Below are 12,384 nucleotides of genomic sequence, written 5' to 3'. Positions count from 1 at the left end.
ACACAATATGCTCTGCCGGGAGGCCCCCAAAATACCTTGTACCTGGACCCCCTACACAATATGCTCTGCCGGGAGGCCCCCAAAATACCCTCTGCCTGGACCCCCTACACAATACCCTCTGCCTGGACCCCCATGACACCTGGCGTGGGGAGTTACTATGCCTATATACCCGTTATAACATATTACAGGCGGGACACTAAGACTATACTCCACTCACCTTTGGCGAGCCGCTCCAGCCGTTTGCCGTGTTCTGGTGGGATGGAGTACCTGGAAAGAGAAACCAATACGTGAATATCCAGACAGTAGGACGGCGGGGCCACACACAAGGGGGTCCGAGGACTCACCAGGACTTGGGCTCCCCGAAGTGCAGGTAATTGATGCTGTACAGGTCCATGTCCTCCGTGTGCCAGGCAAATGAGGTTTTCCACATTCCGAAATACAGATAGGGAGTGTTGACGCCTTCTATGGTGATGCCGCTCTCCCGCTCCACCACGTCCAGGATGGTGTTCAGGTGCCCGATGTTCCATTCCTCCACATTCTGGGAGCACAGAATAAAATGTTAGGAGTACAAGGCCATGCACAACATTCACCCCCATAATATATGAAGCCACCGCAGTGACCCCCGATATAGATCCGTACCTTGTCATACAGAGACCCGTTCACATCCGCCCCATAAATAGGAGCATTAAAGGTCAAGTTCTTCCAATATTTCCTCTCTAGATCCTCAAAGTCAGCGTAACGGGGAGTGCAGAACCTGGAGACAAACACACAGAACCATAACAATCCGAAATATACAGTGAGTGCCGCTCCGGAGGAGAATACAGGATATAACTCAGGATCAGTAATGTGTATGTACACAGTGATCTCACCAGCAGAATAGTGAGTACAGCTCTGGAGTATAATACAGTATATAACTCAGGATCAGTACAGGATAAGTAATGTAATGTATGTACACAGTGACCTCACCAGCAGAATAGTGAGTACAGCTCTGGAGTATAATACAGGATATAACTCAGGATCAGTACAGGATAAGTAATGTAATGTATGTACACAGTGACCTCACCAGCAGAATAGTGAGTACAGCTCTGGAGTATAATACAGGATATAACTCAAGATCAGTACAGGATAAGTAATGTAATGTATGTACACAGTGACCTCACCAGCAGAATAGTGAGTACAGCTCTGGAGTATAATACAGGATATAACTCAAGATCAGTACAGGATAAGTAATGTAATGTATGTACACAGTGACCTCACCAGCAGAATAGTGAGTACAGCTCTGGGGTATAATACAGGATATAACTCAGGATCAGTACAGGATAAGTAATGTAATGTATGTACACAGTGACCTCACCAGCAGAATAGTGAGTACAGCTCTGGAGTATAATACAGGATATAACTCAGGATCAGTACAGGATAAGTAATGTAATGTATGTACACAGTGACCTCACCAGCAGAATAGTGAGTGCAGCTCTGGAGTATAATACAGGATATAACTCAGGATCAGTACAGGATAAGTAATGTAATGTATGTACACAGTGACCTCACCAGCAGAATAGTGAGTACAGCTCTGGGGTATAATACAGGATATAACTCAGGATCAGTACAGGATAAGTAATGTAATGTATGTACACAGTGACCTCACCAGCAGAATAGTGAGTGCAGCTCTGGAGTATAATACAGGATATAACTCAGGATCAGTACAGGATAAGTAATGTAATGTATGTACACAGTGACCTCACCAGCAGAATAGTGAGTGAAATCTCCAGGACTCGTCCTCTATCACTTACTTGTCACTGTTTGCGATCCTCCTGAAGTCTTTCACAGTCATCGGCTTCTTCTGTATGTTGTATTGTGTGAAGAGTCCTGACTGTCCGGTGACCACTTGCTGGATGGGAGCTGGGATCACCAGGTCATCGAGGTCATCGTAGCAGAGCCGAGGCTTCCACTCCTTAGGAGGAACCACCTAAAATAGAATTGATAGCTGTAAGAACGCTGCTCTGGTTTACAGGACAGACCACGCTTTACACTGCAGCTCGTCTACACAAGGACACGTGTGACCAGAGACTCCAGGTGTCGGCATTAGTCTGACGTGTGACCCTCATGTCATCTGAGATACAGGGTACTAGTGCTGGGCGGTATGATCAAAAATGCATATCACGGTATTTAACGGTTATCACCCCCCCCACCATGCTGGGGAACTAGTCATAAGTGACCCGCAGGCGCTGCTCTGCTTCTCTATCCCCCCCCCCCATTATTTATCAGCCGCAGCGCTGTTCCCCACATCAGGGAACTAATCATATTTGACCTGCGGGCTCTGCTCCCCCCCCCTGTCTACCTGTGAGCTGTCGGCGCTTTAAATGAGTTGCGTGCCGCGGCGCTGGAAATGATTAATGAAGGACATCAGTGCTGATTAATTTTACATGTTCCTGTGCCCGGGCTGCAAAAATAAACAACATAAACTTTGACTCCCCTACGTTCCCCGTTGCTCCAGTATCGGCCTCACCGTCAGCCTATCTCTGGCCGAGGCGGGACATCGCTGTGGCCGGTGATACACTGATGGTGAGGCTGATACTGGAGCAATGGGGAACATAGGAAGGGGAGTCAAAGTTTATGTTTATTTTTGCAGCCCGGGCACAGAAACATGTAAAATTAATCAGCACTGATGTCCTTTATTAATCATTTCCAGCACCGCAACACGTAACTCATTCATTTAAAGCGCCGGCGGCTCACAGGAGGACGGGGGGGCGGGGGGGGGGAGCAGCGCCCACGGGTCACATATGATTAGCAGCGCTGCGGCTGATAATTCATCCATTCGAAGGGGGGGGGGGCGACCGGTATTGCGGTATAGGAAAAATTCATATCGTACAGAATTTTTAAAAAATGGTATTCGGTATGAACCGGTTTATCGCCCAGCAATACAGGGTACTGCTCTGTCCCTCCTCCATACTTGTACACATCAGCCAAGAGTGAGCTGCAGTGTAAACTACATGGTCCTCAAGAGGTCAGAGCAGGAAACAATCCATCAGGCAATTACCTTGGCCAGGCCGGCACGGTGGGCTCCTTGGGATTCAATGTACGCTATGTACCGCTTAAAGTCACGGAACTCCTCCATTGTCGGATAGAAGGTCATGATCCTGGAGCTGGGGTTTGGGTTCTCGTTTTCTCCCGCCATCCTGAAGAATTGTTCCCAGGAGCTTCCTAGGGCTGAGGAGCAAACACAAGCATTAGTAGATTAGTTCTGGAGCATTATAAAGAGGAGCATCTGATATCAGTCACATAGTCATGGCCGTAAATGTTGTCCCCCCTTAAATGTTTCTAGAAAATGAAGTATTTCTCACAGAAGAGGATTGCAGTAACACATGTTTTGCTATACACATGTTTATTCCCTTTGTGTGTATTGGAACTAAACCAAAAAAGGAGGAAAAAAAATTGGACATAATGTCACCAAACTCCAAAAATGGTCTGGACAAAATTATTGGCACCTTTCAAAATTGTGGATAAATAAGATTGTCCCAAGCATGTGATGTTCCTTTATACTCACCTGGGGCAATTAACAGGTGTGGGCAATATAAAAATCACACCTGAAAGCAAATAAAAAGGAGAGAAGTTCACTTAGTCTTTGCATTGTGTGTCTGTGTGTGTCACACTGAGCATGGACAACAGAAAGAGGAGAAGAGAACTGTCTGAGGACTTGGGAACCAAAATTGTGGAAAAATATCAACAATCTCCAGAGATCTAGATTTGTCTTTGTCCACAGTGCGCAACATTATCAAGAAGTTTACACCCCATGGCACTGTAGATAATCTCCCTGGGTGTGGACGGAAGAGAAAAATTGATGAAAGGTGTCACCGCAGGATAGTCCGGATGGTGGATAAGCAGCCCCAAACAAGTTCCAAAGCTGTCCTGCAGGCTCAGAGAGCATCAGTGTCAGCGTGAACTATCTGTCCACATTTAAATGAAATGCTATGGCAGGAGACCCAGGAGGACCCCACTATGGCAGGAGACCCAGGAGGACCCCACTATGGCAGGAGACCCAGGAGGACCCCACTATGGCAGGAGACCCAGGAACTACCCCACTATGGAGGAGACCCAGGAACTACCCCACTATGGAGGAGACCCAGGAACTACCCCACTATGGAGGAGACCCAGGAACTACCCCACTATGGAGGAGACCCAGGAGGACCCCACTATGGAGGAGACCCAGGAACTAACCCACTATGGAGGAGACCCAGGAGGACCCCACTATGGCAGGAGACCCAGGAACTACCCCACTATGGAGGAGACCCAGGAGGACCCCACTATGGCAGGAGACCCAGGAGGACCCCACTATGGCAGGAGACCCAGGAGGACCCCACTATGGAGGGAGACCCAGGAGGACCCCACTATGGAGGGAGACCCAGGAGGACCCCACTATGGCAGGAGACCCAGGAGGACCCCACTATGGCAGGAGACCCAGGAGGACCCCACTATGGCAGGAGACCCAGGAGGACCCCACTATGGCAGGAGACCCAGGAGGACCCCACTATGGCAGGAGACCCAGGAGGACCCCACTGCTGACACAGAGACAGAAAAAAGAAAAACTACATTTTACCAAAATGAACTTGAGTAACCAAAATCCTTCTGGGAAAACGTCTTGTGGACAGATGAGACCAAGATAGAGCTTTTTGGTAAAGCAAATCATTCTACTGTTTACCGAAAACGGAATGAGGCCTACAAAGAAAAGAGCACAGTACCTACAGTGAAATATGGTGGAGGTTCAATGATGTTTTGGGGTTGTTTTGCTGCCTCTGGCACTGGGGGCCTTGAATGTGTACAAGACATCATGAAATCTGAGGATTACCAATGGATTTTGGGTCGCACTGTACAGCCCAGTGTCAGAAAGCTGGGTTTGCGTCCGAGATCTTGGGTCTTCCAGCAGGACAATGACCCCAAACACACATCAAAAAGCCCCCAGAAATGGATGGCAACAAAGCGCTGGAGAGTTCTGAAGTGTCAGCAATGAGTCCAGATCTAAATCCCATTGATCACCTGTGGAGAGATCTTATAATTACTGTTGGGAAAAGGCGCCGTTCAATAAGAGACCTGGAGCAGTTTGTAAAGGAAGAGTCGTCCAACATTCCGGCTGAGAGGTGTAAGAAGCTTATTGATGGTTATAGGAAGAGTGGTCCAACATTCCGGCTGAGAGGTGTAAGAAGCTTATTGATGCTTATAGGAAGACACTGATTTCACTTATTTTTTCCAAAGGGTGTGTAACCAAATATTAAGTTAAGGGGCCAATAATTTTGTCCAGACCATTTTTGGAGTTTGGTGACATTATGTACATTTTGCTTTTTTCCTCCTTTTTTGGGTTTAGTTCCAATACACACAAAGGGAATAAACATGTGTATAGCAAAACCTGTGTTACTGCAATCCTTTCCTGTGAGGAATACTTCATTTTCTTGAAAAATTTCAGGGGTGACAACATTTACATCATGACTGTATGATGTAATGTCTGGAGGTTATATCAGTACTGGAGCGTTATAAGAGGAGTGGCTGATATCATCACATATGATGTAATATATAGAGATTATATCAGTACTGGAGTGTTATAAGAGGAGCGGCTGATATCACATATGATGTAATATATAGAGATTATATCAGTACTGGAGCGTTATAAGAGGAGCGGCTGATATCACATATGATGTAATATATAGAGATTATATCAGTACTGGAGCGTTATAAGAGGAGCGGCTGATATCACATATGATGTAATATATAGAGGTTATATCAGTACTGGAGCGTTATAAGAGGAGCGGCTGATATCATCATATATGATGTAATATATAGAGATTATATCAGTACTGGAGCGTTATAAGAGGAGCGGATGATATCAGTCACATATGATGTAATATATAGAGGTTATATCAGTACTGGAGCGTTATAAGAGGAGCGTCTGATATCACATATGATGTAATATATAGAGGATATATCAGTACTGGAGCGTTATAAGAGGAGCGGCTGATATCAGTCACATATGATGTAATATATAGAGATTATATCAGTACTGGAGCGTTATAAGAGGAGCGGCTGATATCATCACATATGATGTAATATATAGAGGTTATATCAGTACTGGAGCGTTATAAGAGGAGCGGCTGATATCAGTCACATATGATGTAATATATAGAGATTATATCAGTACTGGAGCGTTATAAGAGGAGCGTCTGATATCACATATGATGTAATATATAGAGATTATATCAGTACTGGAGCGTTATAAGAGGAGCGGCTGATATCATCACATATGATGTAATATATAGCCCCTTAAGGACCGGAGGTTTTTCCGTTTTTGCATTTTCGTTTTTTGCTCCTTGCCTTTAAAAAATCATAACTCTTTCAAATTTACACCTAAAATCCATATGATGGCTTATTTTTTGCGCCACCAATTCTTCTTTGTAATGACGTCAGTCATTTTGCCCAAAAATCTATGGTGAAGCGGGGAAAAAAATCATTGTGCGACAAAATTGAAAAAAAAACGCTGTTTTGTAACTTTTGGGGGCTTCCGTTTCTACGTAGTACATTTTTCGGTAAAAATGACACCTGATATGTATTCTGTAGATCCATACGATTAAAATGATCCCCTACTTATATAGGTTTGATTTTGTCGGACTTCTGGAAAAAATCATAACTACATGCAGGAAAATTAATACGTTTAAAATTGTCATCTTCTGACCCCTATAACTTTTTTATTTTTCCGTGTATGGGGCGGTATGAGGGCTAATTTTTTGCGCCGTGATCTGAAGTTTTTAACGGTACCATTTTTGCATTGATAGGACTTATTGATCACTTTTTATTCATTTTTAAATGATATAAAAAGTGACCAAAAATGCACTATTTTGGACTTTGGAATTTTTTTGCGCGCACGCCATTGACCGAGCGGTTTAATTAATGATATATTTTTATAATTCGGACATTTCCGCACACGGTGATACCACATATGTTTATTTTTATTTTTATTTACACTGTTTTTTTTTTAATTGGAAAAGGGGGGGTGATTCAAACTTTTAATAGGGGAGGAGTTAAATGATCTTTATTCACTTTTTTTTTGCAGTGTTATAGGTCCCATAGGGACCTATAACACTGCACACACTGATCATTGTTATCCCATAGGGACGTATAACACTGCACACACTGATCATTGTTATCCCATAGGGACGTATAACACTGCACACACTGATCACTGTTATCCCATAGGGACCTATAACACTGCACACACTGATCATTGTTATCCCATAGGGACGTATAACACTGCACACACTGATCATTGTTATCCCATAGGGACGTATAACACTGCACACACTGATCATTGTTATCCCATAGGGACCTATAACACTGCACACACTGATCTTCTATGTTGATCACTGGTTTCTCATAAGAAACCAGTGATCAACGATTCTGCCGCATGACTGCTCATGCCTGGATCTCAGGCACTGAGCAGTCATTCGGCGATCGGACAGCGAGGAGGCAGGAAGGGGCCCTCCCGCTGTCCTGTCAGCTGTTCGGGATGCCGCGATTAGCCACGGCTATCCCGAACAGCCCGACTGAGCTAGCCGGGAACTTTCACTTTAACTTTTAGCCGCGCGGCTCAGCTTTGAGCGCGCGGCGCCGCGATCGGCGCTGCGCGCTATTAGAGGCGGGTCCCGGCTTCACTATGACGCCGGGCCCGCCATGATATGACGCGGGGTTACTGTGTAACCCCGCGTTATATCAGAAGAGCAGGACCAAGGACGTACCGGTACGTCCTTGGTCCTTAAGGGGATAGAGATTATATCAGTGCTGGAGCGTTATAAGAGGAGCGGCTGATATCACATATGATGTAATATATAGAGATTATATCAGTACTGGAGCGTTATAAGAGGAGCGGCTGATATCACATATGATGTAGTATATAGAGATTATATCAGTACTGGAGCGTTATAAGGATGATATCATCACATATGATGTAATATATAGAGGTTATATCAGTACTGGAGCGTTATAAGAGGAGCGGCTGATATCACATATGATGTAATATATAGAGATTATATCAGTACTGGAGCGTTATAAGGATGATATCATCACATATGATGTAATATATAGAGGTTATATCAGTACTGGAGCGTTATAAGAGGAGCGGCTGATATCACATATGATGTAATATATAGAGGTTATATCAGTACTGGAGCGTTATAAGAGGAGCGGCTGATATCATATATGATGTAATATATAGAGATTATATCAGTACTGGAGCGTTATAAGAGGAGCGGCTGATATCATCACATATGATGTAATATATAGAGATTATATCAGTACTGGAGCGTTATAAGAGGAGCGGCTGATATCACATATGATGTAATATATAGAGGTTATATCAGTACTGGAGCGTTATAAGAGGAGCAGCTGATATAATCACATATGATGTAATATATAGAGGTTATATCAGTACTGGAGCGTTATAAGAGGAGCGGCTGATATCAGTCACATATGATGTAATATATAGAGGTTATATCAGTACTGGAGCGTTATAAGAGGAGCGGCTGATATCAGTCACATGATGTAATATATAGAGGTTATATCAGTACTGGAGCGTTATAAGAGGAGCGGCTGATATCACATATGATTAATATATAGAGATTATATCAGTACTGGAGCGTTATAAGAGGAGCGGCTGATATCATCACATATGATGTAATATATAGAGGTTATATCAGTACTGGAGCGTTATAAGAGGAGCGGCTGATATCAGTCACATATGATGTAATATATAGAGGTTATATCAGTACTGGAGCGTTATAAGAGGAGCGGCTGATATCATCACATATGATGTAATATATAGAGGTTATATCAGTACTGGAGCGTTATAAGAGGAGCGGCTGATATCATCACATATGATGTAATATATAGAGATTATATCAGTACTGGAGCGTTATAAGAGGAGCGGCTGATATCATCACATATGATGTAATATATAGAGATTATATCAGTACTGGAGCGTTATAAGAGGAGCGGCTGATATCACATATGATGTAATATATAGAGGTTATATCAGTACTGGAGCGTTATAAGAGGAGCGGCTGATATCACATATGATGTAATATATAGAGGTTATATCAGTACTGGAGCGTTATAAGAGGAGCGGCTGATATCATCACATATGATGTAATATATAGAGATTATATCAGTACTGGAGCGTTATAAGAGGAGCGGCTGATATCACATATGATGTAATATATAGAGATTATATCAGTACTGGAGCGTTATAAGAGGATGATATCAGTCACATATGATGTAATATATAGAGATTATATCAGTACTGGAGCGTTATAAGAGGAGCGGCTGATATCACATATGATGTAATATATAGAGATTATATCAGTACTGGAGCGTTATAAGAGGAGCGGCTGATATCAGTCACATATGATGTAATATATAGAGGTTATATCAGTACTGGAGCGTTATAAGAGGAGCGGATGATATCATCATATATGATGTAATATATAGAGGTTATATCAGTACTGGAGCGTTATAAGAGGAGCGGATGATATCAGTCACATATGATGTAATGTCTGGAGGTTATATAATATATCGGGGGATATAATAACACTGCAGTCAGTTGGTCACAGACACTATAGAACAATAACTCCCATTCTCTTCCCTGGTATAAATGTGTACTGTCCCTTTAAGAATCGGTAGAAGCTTTGTCCCTGTACGGCCGGGCCCGTGTAATATTCCGGTTATCATACGATTGTCGCCGATTACTATCGATACAAACGCATTTATTTATCGGGTCAATAGACCCCTGTATCGTACACTACAACTCCCAGAATGCCTTTCTCGGCCTGAAGGATGAAGATTTTGCGTCCACCACTCCCGTGTCGAGTACATCTGTGATTGACAACAGATTCCGGAAGTGACGGCATAAGTGGGCGGGGTATAAACATATCCGTGCTTCCCGATTGGCTCAGAAACGCCGTGGACCGGAAGTCCAGAACAGGGAAACGTGCACGGTTCTCCTATTGGCTGGTAGCGGGACGATTCTCTCGGGGGTTCCTGACGCTTTTATACCGAATCCTGCGATCCGGTGACAGGGGGGTGACTGGGGGAGCGGGCACTGACCTGCGGGCGGCGCTCTGATCCACACTCACTGTCTTTATCTTTTGTCCTCCGGGGCCCGGACAGAGGGGGCCGATGTTCGGCGGAGCCTCCGCTGTGACCCCCCCGGGTGTTTCCGGCCGGCGGCCGCTGTGCTTACAGGGTCTTTCACGAAAATCGTCGGGATCACTCGGAGCTCCTTCCTCCGTCGTCTTTCGCTTTCTGTCTACTGCGCCTGCGCTCTGTTTCCGTAATCAAGCGAGCTTCAACGGCCAATCAGACCGCGCGAATATCTGACCAATCAGCGAGCGCCGTCTTTGAATTACAGCTTAATGATCCGTCCTGGTGAGCGGAGAGAGACTTTGATTGGCTGCGGAGCTCAAACCTTCCGCGTCCTGTCCAATCACAGGCGAGGCTAGTGTTCTGGCGGCCAATCACCGGTGAGCCTAGTGTTCTGGCGGCCAATCACAGGCGGCCTGAGCGTTATTGAGGCCAATCTCGCGCTTGGGGTGTGGTGTGCACAAGCTGTGGTGAGTGAGCGGCGCCTGTGGCTGTTATTGTGTCTGCACTCCGAGGAGGGGGGGGGGGGGACAATGGAGGCGGCCGGGATGAAGGAGAACGGGTGTAATAGGGTGTCATGTATAGGTGTATGAGGTGGAGGGGAGGGGGGTCTGGGAGAGATACAGGTGTATGAGGGGGGGGGGGGGGTCTGGGAGGGGCACAGGTGTATGAGGTGAAGGGGGGGGGTCTGGGAGGGGTATAGGTGTATGAGGTGAAGGGGGGGGTCTGGGAGGGGTATAGGTGTATGAGGTGACTAGGGGGTCTGGGAGGGGTATAGGTGTATGAGGTGACTAGGGGGTCTGGGAGGGGTATAGGTGTATGAGGGGGGGGGGGTCTGGGAGGGGTATAGGTGTATGAGGGGGGGGGGGGGGTCTGGGAGGGGTATAGGTGTATGAGGGGGGGGGGGGGGGTCTGGGAGGGGTATAGGTGTATGAGGGGGGGGGGTCTGGGAGGGGTATAGGTGTATGAGGGGGGGGGGGTCTGGGAGGGGTATAGGTGTATGAGGGGGGGGGGGGGTCTGGGAGGGGTATAGGTGTATGAGGGGGGGGGGTCTGGGAGGGGTATAGGTGTATGGGGGGGGGGGGTCTGGGAGGGGTATAGGTGTATGAGGGGGGGGGGGTCTGGGAGGGGTATAGGTGTATGAGGGGGGGGGGTCTGGAGGGGTATAGGTGTATGAGGGGGGGGGGGTCTGGGAGGGGTATAGGTGTATGAGGGGGGGGGGGGTCTGGGAGGGGTATAGGTGTATGAGGGGGGGGGGGTCTGGGAGGGGTATAGGTGTATGAGGGGGGGGGGGTCTGGGAGGGGTATAGGTGTATGAGGGGGGGGGGGTCTGGGAGGGGTATAGGTGTATGAGGGGGGGGGGGGTCTGGGAGGGGTATAGGTGTATGAGGGGGGGGGGGGTCTGGGAGGGGTATAGGTGTATGAGGGGGGGGGGGTCTGGGAGGGGTATAGGTGTATGAGGGGGGGGGGGGGTCTGGGAGGGGTATAGGTGTATGAGGGGGGGGGGGGTCTGGGAGGGGTATAGGTGTATGAGGGGGGGGGGGGTCTGGGAGGGGTATAGGTGTATGAGGGGGGGGGGGTCTGGGAGGGGTATAGGTGTATGAGGGGGGGGGGGTCTGGGAGGGGTATAGGTGTATGAGGGGGGGGGGGTCTGGGAGGGGTATAGGTGTATGAGGGGGGGGGGGGTCTGGGAGGGGTATAGGTGTATGAGGGGGGGGGGGTCTGGGAGGGGTATAGGTGTATGGGGGGGGGGGTCTGGGAGGGGTATAGGTGTATGAGGGGGGGGGGGTCTGGGAGGGGTATAGGTGTATGAGGGGGGGGGGTCTGGGAGGGGTATAGGTGTATGAGGGGGGGGGGGGTCTGGGAGGGGTATAGGTGTATGAGGGGGGGGGGGTCTGGGAGGGGTATAGGTGTATGAGGGGGGGGGGGTCTGGGAGGGGTATAGGTGTATGAGGGGGGGGGGTCTGGGAGGGGTATAGGTGTATGAGGGGGGGGGGGGTCTGGGAGGGGTATAGGTGTATGAGGGGGGGGGGGGGTCTGGGAGGGGTATAGGTGTATGAGGGGGGGGGGGTCTGTGAGGGGTATAGGTGTATGAGGGGGGGGGTCTGGGAGGGGTATAGGGGTCTGGGAGGGGTATAGGTGTATGAGGTGAAGGAGGGGTCTGGGAGGGGTATAGGTGTATGAGGTCAGACACTTATCTCCTATTCTGTG

General features: G+C 47.3%; 1 protein-coding gene across 1 annotated transcript in view; it reads right to left on the bottom strand.

Moving 5' to 3' along the window:
• Window positions 1-10,300, bottom strand: part of KDM4A (lysine demethylase 4A) — a gene marked incomplete at its 5' end in the record, with an annotated part of 34,263 nt that extends 23,963 nt beyond the window's left edge. Inside the window, 6 exon segments of the mRNA XM_056533064.1 lie at window positions 218-267; window positions 345-538; window positions 640-754; window positions 1,791-1,966; window positions 3,038-3,207; window positions 10,138-10,300. Coding sequence (XP_056389039.1) covers window positions 218-267; window positions 345-538; window positions 640-754; window positions 1,791-1,966; window positions 3,038-3,175 — 673 coding nt within the window.
• Window positions 10,301-12,384: the final 2,084 nt, after the last annotated feature.

This window comes from Hyla sarda, chromosome 7 (genome assembly GCF_029499605.1).
Source record: "Hyla sarda isolate aHylSar1 chromosome 7, aHylSar1.hap1, whole genome shotgun sequence".
NCBI classification, from domain to species: Eukaryota; Metazoa; Chordata; class Amphibia; order Anura; family Hylidae; genus Hyla; species Hyla sarda.
This window is presented reverse-complemented; position numbering and strand designations above follow the sequence as displayed.